The 19,787-nt window shown below is 41.7% G+C and overlaps 1 protein-coding gene across 1 annotated transcript; it reads right to left on the minus strand.

Annotated features, from left to right (window-relative positions):
• Nucleotides 1–2,077: 2,077 nt before the first annotated feature.
• si:ch73-347e22.4 (uncharacterized) lies at nucleotides 2,078–17,961 on the minus strand. Its single transcript, XM_014177062.2, has 4 exons — nucleotides 17,837–17,961; nucleotides 16,221–16,276; nucleotides 11,725–11,874; nucleotides 2,078–11,611 (listed from the first exon to the last, which is right to left on the minus strand). The coding sequence occupies exons 3-4, from the start codon at nucleotides 11,824–11,826 to the stop codon at nucleotides 2,603–2,605; spliced, it is 9,111 nt and encodes a 3,036-aa protein (XP_014032537.1). The 5' UTR covers nucleotides 11,827–11,874; nucleotides 16,221–16,276; nucleotides 17,837–17,961; the 3' UTR covers nucleotides 2,078–2,602.
• Between the last annotated feature and the right edge of the window lie 1,826 nt (nucleotides 17,962–19,787).

Raw genomic sequence — 19,787 nt, forward strand, 5'->3', positions numbered from 1 at the left:
GTACCATCCAAACCGCTTTTCAGTAACAAAAAGGTATTGTATTTTCAGCTGTTTGAAGCTGGTGTAAAAAAAAAAGTAAAGTAAAAGACGCAAAAACAAAAATTAAGAACGTGAAGCATAGCAATTCCGCACATAGAACATATATTTTTGTTTTGTTGAACTTTATTTAACTAGTCAAGTCAGTTAAGAACAAATTCTTATTTACAATGACGGCCTCCCGGGGTACAGTGGGTTAACTGCCTTGTTCAGGGGCAGAACAACACATTTATCTTGTCAGCTCAAGGATTTGATCCAGCAACCTTTCAGTTACTGGCCCAACGCTATAACTATTAGGCTACCTGCCGCCACAGGTAAACACTAGGATATCTACCGCTTCTTAGACTTGCATTTAATGAGAATGACAGATGTATAACTCACATTTCAATGTGAATTTGGTCAGGTCGCACAAAAAGTTACATTTTGCAGCTTAAAACAATAACCTGTACGCCAGCTCGCCAAATCAGCCAATAGATGGTATGTATGGGCATACCTGTCTAGAACACATCCATCTGTCTATTTCTTTCAAATGTACTCAAAGTACACAGTGCGCCGTCAGATCAATATCCTTTCCTCCAACTACACAGGTCCATTGTGTTGCATTCACAACCTCTCACTGTTTTGAGCAAGACAAAATCTCTACCAGGTTGAACATGGTGAGATTGTAACTCTAAAATTGATAGTGCAGTGTTTGAGATTTTACAGCTAACTAGCTACTTCACATGCTGATATTGACTTTAGTAATATTGTGTATAGCTATGTTTTCTAGCAAGCTAGCCAGCCAGCCAGCCCTCCTGTCTGGAGAGAGAATATTGCATTGTGGGTTTTGTAATCGACTTGCGCTCCAACAAATTTCCACAACAAATTTCCACAACAATTTTCAAGTTGCTTCCTACCTTAACATAACGACGAAAATACATATTGGAGTTATTTAACAATGAAAATCATAGTAAATAGTGGTTTTGAGTGGATTATTAATTTACCCATTGCTATAGCTATGAAAACAACCATGGTTAACTCGGAAACTTATTTAGCACTCATCAAAAACAATGATATACAGTCCATTCGGAAAGTATTCAGACTCCTTGGCTTTTTCCACATTTATTTTAAAATGGATTAAACTAAACATTTTCCTCATCAATGTACACACAATACCCCATGATGAAAAAGCGAAACAGGTTTTTAGAAATGTTTGCAAATGTATTAAAAATAAAAACAGCAATACCTTATTTACATAAGTTTACAGACCCTTTGCTATGAGACTCAAAATTGAGCTCAGGTGCATCCTGTTCCAATTGCTCATCCTTGAGATGTTTCTACAACTTGGAGTCCACCTGTGGTAAATTCAATTGATTGGACATGATTTGGAAAGGCCTGTCTATATTAGGTCCCAAAGTTGACAATGCATGTCCGAGGAAAAACCAAGCCACCAGGTCAAAGAAATTGTCCGTAGAGCTCCGAGACAGGATTGTGTCGAGGCACAGATCTGGGGAAGGACACCAAAAAATGTCTGCAGCATTGAAGGTCCCCAAGAACACAGTGGCCTCCATCATTCTTAAATGGAAGAAGTTTGGAACCACCAAGACTTTTCCTAGAGATGGCCGCCCGGCCAAACTGAGCAATCGGTGGAGAAGGGCCTGGGTCAGGGAGGTGACCAAGAACCCGATGGTCACTCTGACTGAGCTCAAGAGTTCCTCTGTGGAGATGGGAGAACCTTCCAGAAGAACAAACATCTCTGCAGCACTCCACCAATCAGTCCTTTATGGTAGAATGGCCAGAGGGAAGACACTCCTCAGTAAAAGGCACATGACAGCCCATTTGGAGTTTGCCAAAAGGCACCTAAAGGCCTCAGACCATGAGAAACAAGCTTCTCTTGTCTAATGAAACCATGATTGAACTCTTTGGCCTGAATGCCAAGAATTACGTCTGGTGGAAAACTGGCACCATCCCTACGGTGAAGCATGGTGGTGGCAGCGTCATGCTGTGGGGATGTTTTTCAGCGGAAGGGACTGGGAGACTAGTCAGGATCAAGGGAAAGATGATCGGAGCAAAGTACAGAGAGATCCTTGATGAAAACCTGATCCAGAGCGCTCAGGACCTTATATTAGAAGGTGAACCTTTACCCCAACAGGACAACGACCCTAAGCACACAGCCAAGACAACACAGTTGTGGCTTCGGGACAAGTCTCTGAATATCCTTGAGTGACCCAGCCAGACCCCAGACTTGAACATCTCTGGAGAGACCTGAAAATAGCTGTGCAGCGACGCTCCCCATCCAACCTGACAGTATGAGAGGAACTGCAAAGAAAAATGTGAGAAACTCCCCAAATACAGGTGTGCCAAGCATGTAGCGTCATACCCAAGAAGACTCAAGGCTGTAATCACTGCCAAAGGTGCTTCAACAAAGTACACTACTGAGTAAAAGGTCTGAATACTTGTAAATGTGATATTTAATTTTTTATACATCTGCAAAAATCAATTTTAGAATAAGGCTGTAACGTAACAAAATGTGGAAAAAGTAGATCGGTCTGAATACTTTGATGCAAATGCAAAAATATATTGATTTTCACTTCACCCCCCTGGCATGATGTAAGTAATGCTCATGTAGCTCTGAGACGTCGCTAAATGTTACCCAACAATCAGCACACTCAAAGCCATCATACCGCTGTTTTTTGCCCCTTGATATCACACATGTTGTTGAGGCTCTAAAGAAAGCATCATCATTACCCTTAGACTTTTTCCATCTTTGAGGTGGTACATTCTGAGGACCTTTATCCAAGGGACAGGGTGGTTCATGAGTCGGCATGTGTGGGGTGTCTGTTTTTGGCATACATTGAGTAGGTTCATAAATAAGGACACATGAGGGGCATGAGCGCTGAGGTAGATCCGAGTTGTTTGCCTCACAACAATTATTGCTAGGGCTGGTTCGCCCTTCATGTTCAAGGGACACAGTGTTACGGGGCGAGTCGTGGACTGAGGATAAGCTAGAGTTCATAATCTCTTGGGGCTCTTCCTCTGTGTCTGAAACAACAACCGGTGGCTGTGAGGATATTTTAGGGACAACATACAGACGATCAGGGTGAGGATACCTATATATGTTCCTTTTCTTTGACAGAGGAAGACTAGGTACTGTCGTAGGGGATAGCGGCGTGACTCTCTCTGTTGGTTTGTTTGAGAGCTTGGAGGTCAGGGAAGCAGAAACTACATTTGCTGAACTGCTATATGTTTTCTTCCCCCCTATAAGATGGCAAACCTGATGGGCTTGGAGCAAGTCTGTGGTTGTAAATCTGGCATTACATTTTCTACAGTGATAGGGAAATCGAAGTGGTTCCAATGGCCCTTCAGGGAGAGGGATAACAGGGCGGGCTTTGTGAGCCTTCAAGTGATTCTTTAAGGCTAGGTAACTAGGAAATGGGAGCTTGCAAGGGAGACAATAGTGCGAGCTAGCACCTCTGTGTAAGAGACGATGTCTCTCCAAATTTCTGAAACTGGTGAAACCCTTTCCACACGTGTCACATTTCAGGCTTGCGCACGGCTGGTGATTTTTGCACAGATGGGTATTTAAGTCTTCTTCAATGACATAGGTTTTGGGACATAACTGACAAGCATAGGGTCTCTGCGCTGCATGTTCCTGCATGTGCTCCCTATAGGAGCCAAAGAAGCGAAACTCTAAATTGCACTGAGTGCATGAGAAGCTACAGCGTTTTTCTCTGTGTAGTCCCTGATGCAACCAGAGCTTGTTCCACTGGTTAAAGGATTTTCCACATTGTCCACGGGGATATCTGTCACAAGGAGCATGGGTCTGAAAACGAGAGCGAAAACCTGAAGGCTGTTGAACCACACGTACTGAATTACAGCTCATTACAGAGGGGGACAATATGGCAGAACTTGTACACATGGAGTTTGAGGGAGAAGGTCGATTTATCGCTAACCCATTACCTGGGATATGGCAAGCAGGTGTGGGGTTTTGTGGAAGCACATCTGAGGAATACTCCTCCATAGTTTCCAGAGGTGGCAGGGGCTCAGGCTCCTTACATTTAGGATGTTGGTCATCAGTAGATAACATTTCCTGATTATCATTGCACAGAAAATCTATTTCAGTCACGTGCATCGGATTTTGCAGAGATTGGGGTTCATGCCAGACCTCTGACAAGGACGAATTGCATGCCCTCTCCTCTCCACTTGATTTGCAGCACACTTTACAATGAACACATAATTCAGGAACCTGATCATACCGTTGTCCACAGATCTCACAAAGGTTTGGCTTGTTATTAGTGTGCGTTTGCAGATGAAGAATGTACTGACACCAGTGACGATTAAGTTGTTTGCAAATCTGACATTTAAAGTACATCGGGGTATTAATCTGCCCATCAGCCCTTTGCTCCACCAGGAACCCCTCAATGTCAACCTTGTTTCCACTCCCTTCGTCTCTAGCCTCAAAACACACTTTGGAGACTTGATGTGTGCGCAAGGATGAGAAGTTGCTAAAGGCCTGACCACAGTGGTTACAGAAGAAAGGCATCTCTCCTGAGTGCATATGAGAGTGGGTTTTGAGCTCCCTTAGCAGAACAAAGCCTTTTCCACACACAGAGCAAGCATACGGTTTAACAGGCCAGTGTGTTTTTTCATGTGCATTGAAACTTGAGAACGTGATAAACATCTTGCCACAGACTTTGCAGGTGAAACGCCTCACTCCACTGTGTGTTTGTAGGTGCAGCTTCAATGTGGCCTTACTGAAAAAAAGATTCAAGCAAGTGGAGCATCTAAGGGATTTCCTGCCATTAAGAGAGACTGGGGACTCTATGTAATCAGTGTAAGGTTGAATCTGGATATCTTTGTCTCTTCTTGTTTTATTAATCAAACTGAACCTCTTGGTACCCTTCATGTGGATCTTGAAATGATCAATCAAGTCATCTTTATTTGGAGACTGAGTGACGCAACATGGGCATTGAATGGGCCCATGTTGTTTGTGGATGTTTGAGTGTGATTTGAGTTTGGAGAGATGAGCAAAGCGCTTGCCGCACTTCTGGCAACTGTAAGGCTTCTCACCTGTGTGAATACGCTTGTGAATTGTGTATGCTGTTATGTGACGGAATGAGCGACTGCAGAAATGGCATGACATAGGTTTCCTTGTCTTAAAATTGTGTAGGAGTACACTTGAATGCTGCAATTTAGCACGAGCTGTTAGGGGTTGATCGCCACAGTTGATCTCCTTCTCCACACAAACTCTATTGTAGTTGGTTGTTACTGCTTTCACTTGTGCTCTACATTCTTTCTCTTGTTCAACACTTTCCAATGTGTAATTTTCTGTTAACGAATTACAGCGGCTAGAGTTGAATGAGAGTCCAGTGTTGTCAATGGAAGACTGAACAAACACCTCAAGCGTACCCCCACAGTTCACTTTGGAGAGAGGTCGTTTGGATTTCACTTTTGTAGCCCATCCAGTTTTATTTCTCCTGCGTCTCTTCTTCATGCCAGTCACTTTATGAGGTAATTTTGTGAGAGGGGTTGTTAACGGGGTAGACTCAACTTGCTGGATTCCTTGTGTCGCCCCTGCATCAACAGAGAAAATAGTTTCTGAAGTTTCGATTTCTTCCACTGAAATACTTCGGGAATTAGTCACAATTGGGGAGAAAATGTTGCTGGATACATCAATGATCTCCCATATGTCATCTTGCGGTTGTTTAAGAACAGGGTCTTCATTCTTCATTGCCTCAGATGCTCTAGTGTGCCTTCTTGAAGTTGTTGACATTGGGTTGAATTTGTGCATTTTCCCTCCCTTGGAAGTTGATTTGCAGCTCGGTGTCTTGTTCACGGAAAGTTTTCTGCTAGTGTTTGACTTCTGCTGTTCACATGACCGCTGTTTTGCCATTCTTATCAAGGTACTTTTCTTGAATGGCCGACCTCGTTTCTTTTTCAGTGCTGCTATGGTGGTCTGTAAATCGAGCCACACCATCTCTTTTACCACTGATGTGGCCACTGTCTGTTCTTCTGCAATTGTCTTGGATTTGTTCTTACCCTTGTTCTTCACCCTCTGATTCCCTAGTAAGGATGTGTCCAGTATTTCAGATCTATCACTAAGATCATCTTTAAGATTTAGAACATTTATATCTGCATTAACAAAATCAGCACTGCTGCTGTCAACTTTTCGTTTTCTGTGTTTTTCTGATATATTGCTGAGACACAGAGATGTTTCTTCTGGGGACATATTCATGCATTGCTGGTCACTGGGGATGTTGGGGGTGGATGCAATGTTTTGAACTCTTTTACCCTTGGCAATACGACCACCTTTTTTATGTTTGGGAATCACAGCACTGATTGAGTCTATTGCAATAGATATAGAGTCCCTTGCTTCATCTATAGGGACTTGTAAAACTAATTTGTCATCTGCTAATGCATTGCCATCTTTCACCTGAGATTGGCTAGGTTTACTTGGTGTACTCACATTGTCAGTTTGTAAAAGTTTGCCTTTCTTCCCTTTGCCGTTCTTTTTCCCCCCCCTATTTTCTAGACTTTTTTCTTCCTCAATTAGTTCCTCTTTTACAAATGCTGATAAGAATTTAACACATTCGTCGTCGTCATCTGTGATATTCTTATCAAGACCTGTTCCTTTTGGTCTCTGAGATTTTTTCTTCTTAGGAGGCCTCCCTATTTTATGTGGCCTTTTCTCTGTACAAAGAGCACTCACTAATTCAGTAATCTGTCCTTGTGCTGCAGTTGAGGACACTGTTGTTGATACAGGACTGGTAGGTTGATTAGTGAGATGTGATGTAACTGATAAAATTGCTTGATCTTGCATCAAGTCAGTTGTGATATGTGAATTAGATTTGGAGGGCCGTCTGGAATGTCTTACATTTGATATTGGATGGCTTGATCCAGTATTTTCACTACTCGCTTTGGAGCCTTTAGGACTATCAAGAATATTCTGAACCTGGTCCACATGTGTGAAAGTGGTAGCCATTTCAGAATATCTATATTCCACTCCAAGAGATGGTTTTGAACTTGGTGGGGTTGGAGTTTCAGTGATCTTTGAGCTTTGTTTGGACAGTATTTTCCTTTTCTTGCATGCCTTTGAAATATGTTTTTTTTGTGGGGGTGTGACATGTCCACTGCTCGATCCTGACTGTATCTCTGATGCCAGCACAGCAACTTGGTTTGAACGTTTATCGGGGGTAAGAGTTGCTGCTTGTTCTGATATGGAAACATTGTTGTCTTCTTTTCGATTATTTTTTGACCCCATATGTCGTTTGTGGGCTGTTTCCATATGATCTTCCATCCCTGATGTCACTGTTTCTTTTTTATGTTTAACTACATTTTTATTGGTTTTCCTATCACTCTTTCCTCCTTGCTCTGCATGGGTAAGGTGGGGAAGTATTTTAAGACATCCAACTTCTGCTCCAAGAGTAGGATTTGAAGTTCGCATAGCTGCTCTTTTAGCATTTCCTGAGAGTGATTTTGAAGGGAGTTTCCTTTTCCTGCATGTTTTTGGCTTATTTGTTATTTCCATTTCTGGCATGATATGCTCTATTCCTGATTCCGTCTTTGCCTCCGATACTAGCAAAAAAACTTGCTGTAATGCATTGTGGTCATGCTGTTTTAGCTGGCTATCTGAAGTAGTAGATTCTACTTGTCCTGGTTTGGAAACACTGCTGTCCTCTTTTAGCTTCTTTCTTGGCCCCTTACGTTGATGTGGTTTGTGGGCTGCTGTTTCCAAATGATCACCGGTCACTGATATCACTGCTTCCTTTTCATGCTTTCCGACATATTTATTGTTTTTTCCATCTCCCTTTCCGCCCTTCTCTGCTTGGGTAAGGTGGGAAGGCATGTTAAGACATCCATTTTCTGCTCCAATAGAAGGATCTGAAGTTATTACAGAGGCTTTCTTAGTATTTTTAAATAGTTTCCCTTTACTGCATGCTTTTGACTTCATTTTCGTTGCCATTTTGGGTTTGGCATGTTTCAAGCCTGATTTTGTCTCTCCGGATGACAGAAAATAATATTGAGGTAACGTACTATGGTTATGCTGTTCCAACAGGTTATTTGAGGCGAGAAATGTTGTTTGTTCCAATGCAGAAACATTACTGGTCTCCTCTTTAAACTTTTTTTGTTGTCCATTAGGTTTGAGTGGTTTGTGGAGATCCTCAATCAGGGAGTCTATCACTGCTTCCACTTGTCTTATTCGATCAGGACATCTATGTTCCACTCCAAGGGAAGGATCCAGAGATGACACCTGTGCTTTCTCAACTTTATGTGAAGATCTTTTTCTTTCTTTACAAATATTGAAATTCTTCTTAACTCTTGACACATGCATTGTGTCAGATGTAGGAACTGAAGTTTGTATAGCTGCTTTCTTAGGATTTTTTGAATAGCTTTTGAGGGTAAGTTTCTCTTTCATTAATGTTTTTGACTTATTTTTTGTTGACGTTTTGGGTATTGCATGTTTCAAGCCTGATTTTGTCTCTCCGGATGACATAAAAGAAGATTGAGGTAATGTACTATGGTTATGCTGTTCCAAAAGGTTATCCGAGGCAGAAAAGGTGGTTGGTTTTAATGGAGCAACATTACTGGCCTCTTTTTTGTGGAGATCCTCAATCACTGACTCTATCACTGCTTCCATTTGTCTTACATGATCCATTTGTGGCACATCAGGAGTTCTGGGTATGGCATTATTGATTCTGCCTGATTCTGTCTTTATCTCTGATGGCAGCAGAAGCATTTGAGATAATGTACTATGGTTATGTGGTTCACACAGATTATTTGAGGCAGGAAAGGTTGAGTGTGCTGATGCAGAAACATCACTGACCTCTTTTTTGTGGAGATCCTCAATCACTGACTCTATCACTGCTTCCATTTGTCTAATATGATCCACTTGTGGCACATCAGGAGTTCTATGTTCCACTCCAAGTGAAGGATTCAGAGTTAAAGCAAGAACATTGCTAGCCTCTTTTTTAATCTTTTTTCTATGACTCACATGTTTCAGTGGTTTGTGGAGATCCTCAATTACTGACTCGATCACTGCTTCCACTTGTCTCATTTGATCCACATGTGGCACATCATGACATATATGTTCCACTCCAAGTGAAGAATCCAGAGATGGCACCTGTGCCTTCTCAACTTTCGGTGAAGGTTTTTTTATTTCCTTACACGTCTTTGGATTTTTCTTCCTAACCGTTCTAGGTGTCAGATATAATGTGTCAGAATCTGTCTTAATCTTTGATGGCAGTAAAGGCGTTTCCTGAGCTGCACTGTGACTTTGCACCTGCAACTGGCAATCTGAAACAGGAAGGACAGTTTCATCAGATAATGGGACAGCTGCCTTTTCTGTACCTTTTTTATTTTGAACCTCACGCTTCCGTGTGTTCTGGGATTGTGGCACAGTTGGGGCTGAAGTCTTGGAATATACCTCATCCCTATTAGATTGGGTATGTATATCTCCCTGAGGAATTCCATTTGTACACAGCAATTCTGATACACCAGAAGTTCTAGGCACCCGTTTGCATTTTCTTTTGGATCCAATGTCTTTCTTTGTTTCTTTACCATTCTCTGTAGAGACAATCTCAGCAAGGGCCTTGGAAACTACTGCAAATATTGGAGGATGTGGGACTGCAGTGGTCATCTTTTTGTTAACTTTTGTGTTTTTCTTCGGGGGGTTTCTGCATCTGTGGCTTTCCTGTTGAGGGAAAATCTCTGCACTACATAAAGGAATTGGAGAGACCGTTGAGGAGATAAGAGTTGTGTCCTCTGATTTGAGAATAGGTTCAATAAGATTGGATGGAACTGGTAAAACTGATTGGGTGAGCGTGTGTGTGAGGACTTGCATCTTTTGAACAGTTTTTGGGGTAGTTTTACATGTTCTGCTGGATTTTCTTGAGGGGCTTCTAGGTGAATTTGATGCCAAGGTTTTTGTGTCAGTCTTTTCCTTTTTTACTTTTGACTTTAGGGGGTGATATGCAGGGAATTTTGGAACACACTCTTTAGTCATGCCACTATTCTCTGTATCATTAGTTCTTCCTTCCTGTGCTATCGCTACCAGCTTATCCATTTTAAACAACGTATTTTTCTTGAATGGTCGACCAGCTTTCCGCTTCAATTTGAGCACATCCTCAATACTCTTTAGTCTTGAGAGCTCTTGAGTTCTTGGAGTCATTTCCCCCTGCTTTCCTACAGCTGATATGTTAGCAGTTACATTATCTTTGATTTCCCTCTTCATGTCACTTCGTGCCCCCTGGTCTTTTTGAGTGATAGACAAGTCAAAGCATTTTGACATTATACCAGGACTTTCTCTTTTTTGGTGTTCCTTCAAATTGTTCTTTACATCCAAGACAGAAGTGTCTGACAAGTATTTGGGCTCCATTTTTATATCTGATGACTGCAGTGGAGTCGCATCTTGAGAGAGTCCTAAATTAATTTTGTCTTGGGGTGTAGCATTGCTACTCTGTGACTGAGTGGTGAACAGGCTGCTCGGATTCATTCGGTTTCTTTTGAATGCCTGAGTCCTTCCATTTCCTCCTTTGGATATCATCTTTTTATTTTTTCCAGGTCTCTTTTGTACTTTCAATGCATTCTCAGATGGCACCAAGGTATTTTGTGTCAGAGCTTGTTCTATAGGAGAATATTGCCCCTTTGTGACAGTGGTCAATTTCAGCGCCGACACTTCTTTTATTTTTAATTCTTCTTTTTGTGTGGTCTTTGAAGGTTTCTGTATCCTGGAGGGTTGGTTAAATTCCATAGAAATACTTGGTCCAGCTATTTGAGATGCAGAAATGATGTCATCTGAATGTGCAATAGTAAGGTGGTTTGAAGAATCAGATGTTGAATTGCATCCAAAGCATGTGTCACTTGAGGTAGTTGGGGGAAATTCTAACATTTCATCCTTTTTCTTCTCTTTCGTTTGTTTGCATGAGGGTGTTAGAGTATCCTTATGGTGAGTCACCCTGTGTAATTCTGTGACATCTGAATCCCGTTCTTGGACAATTGCAAAAAGTTTTGCCATTTTCACTAGAGTTTTCTTCTTATATGGCCGACCAGCTTTTCGCTTTTGTTGCTTTTCCATCACAGGCAAAAGGGTATTAAAGGACATTTTCTCTTTTCCTTTCTTGGTACCTGCAAGTGGTAACGTTTGATGTGAAACATCAGCATAGGTTTTCTCATCCTCTCTTGAATATTGTGTGTGGTTACTTAGAGAAGAGGCCGATAGCCCTTGAGTCACAGCAATCTTCTCTGTGGGTGAAAGTGTGACATTTCCCTTCATGTTTTTTGACAGATTGCTTGAAAAGGGGGGGAAAGAAACTATAGTGTCAACCTCCACTGCAGCAGAATCTCTCCCTCTGTTCTTTTTTACATCAAATCCAGAAGACAAAATACATATTTCCTGAACATTTGTTAGGCCCACAGGGCATGATCTTTCTGAGACAGAAGGACACTTATCGTGGGTGACCTCTGTCGCCTTTCGATGAAGATCTTGAGCCATGATCTTTGAATGACTGTGGATGTCTGAAACAGGAGCAGAGCCTTCATCATTCTTCACCTTAAATGCTGTCATGTCAGTCAGGGTCTCTTCTCCCACTTCTGTTCCCTTTTGACAAGAACATGTGAATGAGTACAAATAAGTGATTGTTATTGAGGCTGGAATAAGGTCTCTAAAACATCAATTGGAATACATTTTTGTTTGTAATGGGGATGGCCCACCTTGTGTTCAGTGATTTGCTGACATGAACAGCTTGGTAAATGTCTAGCTGCATCTGTTGAGTAGTCTCCTGCTTCATCTATGCTGTCCCAACTTTCCTCCATGTTGTCAAAGGCTTCCAGGAGAACTTGGACAATAAGTTCATCTGCAACCTTCATATGACAAACAAATATAAAATACATTGCCCACTATTTTCCAAACAGAGAAACACACAACCGGGCATTCGGAAAGTATTCAGACTTTTTCCACATTGTTACGTTACAGACTTATTCTAAAATTGATTAAATTAAAAAAAGAAATGTCCCAATCTACACAAATACCCCATAATGACAAAGTGGAAACGTATTTACATAAGTATTCAGACCCTTTGCTATGAAACTCAAAATTGAGCTCAGGTGCATCCTGAATCAATTGATCATCCTTGAGATCTTTCTACAAATTGATTGGAGTCCACCTGTGTTAAATTCAATTGATTGGACATGATTTGGAAGGGCAAACACCTGTCTATATAAGGTCCCACAGTTGACAGTGCGTGTCCGAACAAAAATCATGCCATGGGGTCAATGAAATTGTCCGTAAAGCTCCGAGACAGGATTGAGTCGAGGCACAGATCTGGGGAAGGGTACCAAAGAATGTCTGCAGCATTGAAGGTCCCCAAGAACACAGTGGCCCCCATCATTCTTAAATGGAAGAAGTTTGGAATCACCAAGACACTTCCTAGAGCTGGCCGCCCGGCCAAACTGAGCAATCGGGGGAGAAGGGCCTTGGTCAGGGAGGTGACCAAGAACCTGATGGTCACTCTGATAGAGCTACAGAGTTCCTCTGTGGAGATGGGAGAACCTTCCAGAAGGACAAACATCTCTGCAGCACTCCACCAATCAGGCCTTTATTGTAGAGTGGCCAGACGGAAGCCACTCCTCAGTAAAAGGCACATGACAGCCCACTTGGAGTTTACCAATTGGCACCTAAAGGACTCAGACTGTGAGAAACAAGATTCTCTGGTCTGATGAAACCATGATTGAACTCTTTGGCCTGAATGCCAAGCGTCACGTCTGGAGGAAACCCGGCACCATCCTTACGGTGAAGCATGGTGGTGGCAGCGTCATGCTGTGGGGATGTTTTTCAGTGGCAGGGACTGGGAGACTAGTCAGGATCGAGGGAAAGATGAACAGAGCAAAGTACAGAGAGAGCGCTTAGGACCTTAGACTGGGGTGAAGGTTCAACTTCCAACATTCAGAGGTGGGAATTAATGGGAATAAACCGGAATATATGGAAATGAATATTAATACAATTTAAATGTAATGTTTTTTTCTGCATTGGATATATTTACCATATCATATGTAGACAGAAACCTTTTACCTTATCATAAGTAAGACATAATTGCAAATGATTAAATCCTTCCAACAGAAATAAAAAAAACAAATTTAACTAATTAAAATTAGGTGACTCTTCACATGGGATGATTTCACTGAACAACAAAAGAAAGGGAATACTGAATGATCCCCAAAGATCCATCGCATCTCCCAAAAACGTTTTCAACATACATCTGTAAAATGATAGTCTAGAAACTAAAGCTTTGGTTGTCTTCTCTCAGGCTTCCATGTCTTCTCCCTGGACCTCCTCAATGTCAACCTCTAACATCAGACTCTGAGACCTCATCATCACTGTCACTTTCCAACTTTGATGAGGATGGCTCGTTGTCTGGCTCAAACAGCCTCAAATTTGCCCAGATGGCCACCAATTTTTCAACCCTTGTATTGGTCAGTCTGTTGCGTGCTTTAATGTGTGTGTTCCCAAACAAGGACCAGTTGCGCTCCGAGGCGGCTGATGTTGGTGGGATTTGGAGGATGATGGAGGGAACAGGGGAAAGAGCCTCAGATTCCCAAAGTCCCTTCCACCAGGTGGCTGATGAGATATGTTGGCACGACTGCCATATTGCTTCTCCACCCCAAAGCCCTTGCTTGGAAGTGAAGTTTGCCAGACTCCCAAGAACCTTGCCCTCATCCAGGCCAAGGTGGCGAGACACGATAGTGATGACACCATAGGCCTTGTTGATCTCTGCACCAGACAGGATGCTCTTGCCAGCATACTTGGGGTCCAACATGTACGCTGCGGCGTGTATGGGCTTCAGGCAGAAGTTTTCGCGGTTTTTGATGTATTTCAGAACTGCAGTTTCTTCTGCTTGGAGCAACAGTGAAGTGGGCAGGGCAGTACAGATTTCTTCTCTTACATTTGCAAGCAGAGTCTGAACATCAGACAGGATGGCATTGTCTCCCTCAATCCGTGCAATGGCTACTGCTATAGGTTTCAGGCTGCTTACCACTCCCAAAATACATCATCCAGGAGGATCCTCTTGATGGGGCTGTCCATATCGGCAGACTATGATATGGCCATTTCTTGGAGAGACTCCTTCCCTTCCAGGAGACTGTCAAACATGATGACAACACCACCCCAACAGGTGTTGCTGGGCAGCTTCAATGTGGTGCTCTTATTCTTCTCATTTTGCTTGGTGAGGTAGATTGCTGCTATAACTTGATAAACCTTCACATACCTAACCATTTCCTTGGCTCTCTTGTAGAGTGTATACTTTGTTTTCAGTGCCATGATGTCCTTGACGAGCAGATTCATTGCATGAGCAGCACAGCCAATGGGTGTTGTGATGGTAGGACTCCTCCACTTTAGACCAAGCAGCCTTCATGTTCGCAGCATTGTCTGTCACCAGTGCAAATACCTTCTGTGGTCCAAGGTCATTGATGACTGCCTTCAGCTCATCTGCAATGTAGAGACTGGTGTGTCTGTTGTCCCTTGTGTCTGTGCTCTTGTAGAATACTGGTTGAGGGGTGGAGATGATGTAGTTAATTATTCCTTGCCCATAAACATTCGACCACCCATCAGAGATGATTGCAATACAGTCTGCTTTCTCTATGATTTGCTTGACCTTCGCTTGAACTCTGTTGAACTCGGCATCCATCAAATTAGTAGATAAAGCATGTCTGGTTGGAGGGGTGTATGCTGGGCGAAGAACATTCAGAAATCTCTTCCAATACACATTGCCTGTGAGCATCAGAGGTGAACCAGTTGCACACACAGCTCGAGCAAGACATTCATCAGAATCTCTGACTACGTTCCTCCATTGAGTCAAAAAAAACTTTGATCCAGGAGGACCATGAGCTTTTGCTATCGATAAAGTGTCTGATTTATCATTTTCACCTCGAATGGAAGTAGAGGGTCTTTTGTCAGAGGTTGCTTGTTGTGAGCGCTGAGGGATGATTCTGCATCTTTATTGCATTCTTCACATATGATTTGGCACAGTACTTGCAAATGTACACAGCTTTTCCTTCTACATTAGGTTCAGTGAAATGTCTCCACACATCAGATCGTGCCCATTCCATTTTCCTGTAAAGATTAGAAAAAAATGAGTAAAAAAAAAACAAATACAATTCCATGTACAGATAAATGGTTAAGCAGTTAGATTAAACAATTCCTTTGAAAGATAAATGTTTTAAAATGAAACATGTATGGAAACAGGTGAATTAACAGTCCTCAGTTAGCAGGCTCAAGCAAGCTAAAAACTACATGGTAGCAAAACCTAACTAGCAGAAATTGTTAACAAGTTAGAAATGATTAAAACACACTTTGCTGTAGGCTACTATTTACTAGTTAACAAAAATTAATGTATGGCATATAAAATATATTCACCCCACCCAGTACTGTAATCAAAACTTACCAGAAAGCATGTAGTCCTTGGTTCAGACAGTGTAGTAGTGTGGACTCAATAGCACCTCATTAATGTGCAAGATCTTGAGAATCAGCTGTACATGTGATGGAAGAATGCACTGTGCATGCAGAGGGTTGCAATTCCATTGAATTGGGGTTAGTTTAACCAAAAATACCTAGAATTGCCTTATGTGTATCCCACAAAAAGGTTCACTGTTATAAGCTAAATTGTTTGATGAATTTAAGCAAAATTCACCAAATTCCCGGGCTAAACTTTCCATTCAAAATTTCCGGAAATTTCCCGGAAAGTTTCCCACCCTTTGCAACCCTACCCAGCCAGAGCCCGGACTTGAACCCCATCGAACATCTCTGGAGAGACCTGGAAAAAGCTGTGCAGTGACATTCCCCGTCCAACCTGACAGAGCATGAGAGGATCTGCAGAAAAGAATGGGAGAAAGTCCCCAAATACAGGTGTGCCCAGCTTGTAGCGTCATACCCAAGAAGACTTGAGACTGTAATCGCTGCCAAAGGTGCTTTAACAAAGTACTGAGTAAATGTACAATCATTTTGAAAAACCTGTTTTTGCTTTGTCATAATGGGGTAAAAAAAAGATTTAATCAAAAGTCTAGGGGTCTGAATACTTCCCGAATGCACTGTATAGGAGTAGCACTTATATCAGTGCTATTGTATGGGGGGGAAAATGGAACGTTGGCAATGGCATCATCATGATTAAAATAGCCTTCTAGGCTACATCATTTATAAAATTATTAAATGTACTCACTGCAGATAATATCCAGACTCCTTCAGTTATCTGGGTTGCTCCTTGGTTGGCTATTGCTAAAATATAAGAATAAATACATTTATATAACATTTGTAAATGCTGTAACTTTTGTTGTAGCATGTCTGATAGAATATATCAATTGATATGACGTTAGTACAGTAATAATGTAGCCCAAAGGCCGGCAGATGGCGTTATTGAGTAGTTTCATTTTACCGTCCAAAGGGAATTTATGCAACTGGCTATACACCCGTATCCCCGTGGACCGGTTCGTACATAAAACATTCTCCATTCAGGCTGCAAAGGCGTCAATTTCCTCCTTAACTCAAATTGATGGCGAGAAGGCAGAAAAATGTATGAAACACCATTTTCATTTTTAACCACCATGCTACAGTTGCTAATGCTAGTCACAGATGTTGCGTATCGCGTTCAGCCAATCAGGTTGCAGTAGTCTGTATTTTCACTACTGGTAGTGATAGTTTCCAAACACTACTGTGGACAGGGACTAGCAATAGCCACACCACTGTAGTGTGGTGGTGGAAAATGGTGTTTCATAAAGAAAGTATGCATATTTTCCCCATTATTTTATGCCTTCTCGCAATTAAGGAGGAAATCGACACCTTTTCAGCCGGAATGGAGAATGTTTAATGTACGAACCAGTCCACAGGGACACTTGTGTATAGCCGGTTGCATAGATTCCCTTCGGACTGTAAGATGAAACGACGAAATATCAGGTCTGCTGACCGTTGGGCTAGGCTAAATATAATGCAGCAAAAAAGTGGGATTTACTATGAACCAAATTTACCCCTTCACATTCCTAAATGGTAAAGTCCATGAAACACATGCATGCTCCTGACAACAACAAACAGTCCATATTATTGTACATATTGATTTTGTGAGTGCACACTTCTCTGATTAAAAACTTAATAAATGTAACGAAATGCAATCGAAAATGTAATTTACGTAATCCGCAAAAGTAATTATTTATCATGAAAGGACTATAAACAATAACTAATAATGCTGCATACTCCAAGAAAGGTTGAAATCTCACATTTCTGGTAAAAAATAGTTATAAATTGCTGAGGTGTAGTCACTTTTGAGGACACAAGCTCAAGTACACAGTACAAATATGAAATTGTAAGGCTTGAAATTACGTAAATACAGTATATTCCATTTATAAAACCACTAACTTTAAGAATTCACCTTCCTTATAACTGTAAAATACATAGTTGTATATTTAGTGTCTGAGAAATTGCATATTTTCTGAAGGTCTCTTGATCAAAACGTCTGCCCCCATCGCTGTTAATGTCTCGCAGAGCTCCAGCTTGGCTACCTGAACTCGTTAGGAAATCGCCTTTTCTCTCATAATTAATACTTCGGGATTTTGGCAATGATTCCCTTTATATACGTCCCCCGAGTCAGATGAACTCGCGGATACCATTGTTATGTATCTGTGTCCAGTATTAAGGAAGTTAGCAGTAGTTTAACGTGCTAATGCTAACTAGCGTTAGCACAATGACTGAGGGTCTACGGGAATCTAGACTTCCCGTCACCGCGAACGCAGGGATACCGTTACCATACACCCACCCCCAACGTTTCGTATGCATGGATGCACGTACCATTAGATAGAACAGTGAACTCGTGAAGTCTCTGATTTGCAAAATTACTGCAAAATCACGAAGTCGAAATAAATCGTGGCAACATTGTCAAAGACGTCCATTTCGACGGGCTTCTTCTTCTTCTTTGGTATTATGGCGGTCCGCAAACAAATGTTAGGTGCATGCCGCCACCTACTGTATTGGCTGTGTGTCAGCCTACTATTCTGTATAATGAATTCATTACACTGGAAAAATTGCCCTACCAACTTACACTACACCCATTAAAAACCTCACCACTATTCCACTACTTTGGCCCTATCTGATCCTACACCAGCCTGGGAGGACGGGACACTGTCGTTCAAAACACCTTAAATCTTATGGAGTAAAATCTCATACACCCAAGTGCTTCTCTGCAACTTCCACCACAACATGTATCCTCAGTGATTTACGTTCCATTCCTGCAGTACAGATGACAACCATGGCAATTAATGCCAAAAAAAAAAAAACTTTACTGAAGCACTTGTAATTTCTGTCACTCGCTATTGGCCTCAGCCTACTCACAGGGATCTTCTTAGGATCCCTCACCCTGGACCCATCTTCCTCTACTACTCTCTTCACTGTCTGAGCAAACGACACTTATCGATATCATATCAAATTAGGTGTCCACCACTATATGAAATAAATAACACATTTATATTTTAATTTCATTATTAAGCGTAAAGCTTCATTTTATCAGTCTGCTCTATCATTCAAGTTTAAAATCTTAACTTCTTTCAACTAAGTAATTTCCTCTCCGTTAACTCATGTAAAACATAGTCTTGCATGCCATTGTGAAAAAGTGTATTCACATTGCCCTCTTCGAGAACAAGCACACAAACACCAGAACTGCTACTGTTTTAAAAAAAAGCAGAGGCTGCAGATCCAACTTTTCTGGACCCCGCTTCTCAGCAGTGCAAATGAGAACTTTTTAAAATACCTACCACTTCTCTCTGAATGGACCCTCTCCCATTTGTCACGAGTCAATGGGTGTTTTCTCGCATATGCATCTCCAAGGACGTTTTCTTGAGTACGTTCTTGTGAGGATGAGAGTGTGGAGAGTGCACAAAACATTACATTACAAAAGCACTCACACTCCCCCTACTGTATTATCTCACGCTGCACCTCCAGATTCACTGAACCTTCTTCCAGCCAGAACAATGGCAACAGTACAGTGTACAGTCAGCAGCAAGCAGTTTAGCTGTTACACCGGCGGGCCCCAGTGGCAATAAATTAATAAAACCAAAAGCTTACATAACTAACATAGCATCCCTCTCTGTTTTAGCCGGGTTGAGTAGGCTAAACTAGCTAGATGCATATGCTAGCTGAGTGAAAGGGAAAGTTTAAAAAAAATACAACCAAATATAGCTAGCTTTCTCTTGCTTCTCTTTAATTTTGGAAGAAATTAATTTGTTCAAAACTGTTCAACTATTGTCTTTCTCTCTCTTTGAGTCAACTACTCACCACATTTTATGCACTGCAGTGATAGCTAGCTGTAGCTTATGCTTTCAGTACTAGATTAATTATCTGATCCTATGATTGGGTAGACAACATGTCAGTTCATGCTGCAAGAGTTCTGATAGGTTGCAGGACATCCTCCGGAAGTTGTAATTATTACTGTGTAAATCTATGGAAGGTGGTAAGAACCACGAGCCTCTGGTTTTGTAGTGAAGTCAATGTACTCAGAGGTGGACGGAAACCAGCTGTCCTCCGGTTGCACCATGGTGCTACCCTACAGAGTGCTGCTGAGGCTACTGTACATTTACATTTTAGTCATTTAGCAGACGCTCTTATCCAGCATACATTTCATACATTTTTTTCTCCGTACTGCTCCCCCGTGGGAATCAAACCCACAACCCTGGCGTTGCAAACACCATGCTCTACCAACTGAGCCACACGTAGACCTTCATTGCAAAACAGTGTGTTTTAATTAATT

This window comes from Salmo salar, chromosome ssa27 (assembly GCF_905237065.1).
Source record: "Salmo salar chromosome ssa27, Ssal_v3.1, whole genome shotgun sequence".
Taxonomy (NCBI): domain Eukaryota; kingdom Metazoa; phylum Chordata; class Actinopteri; order Salmoniformes; family Salmonidae; genus Salmo; species Salmo salar.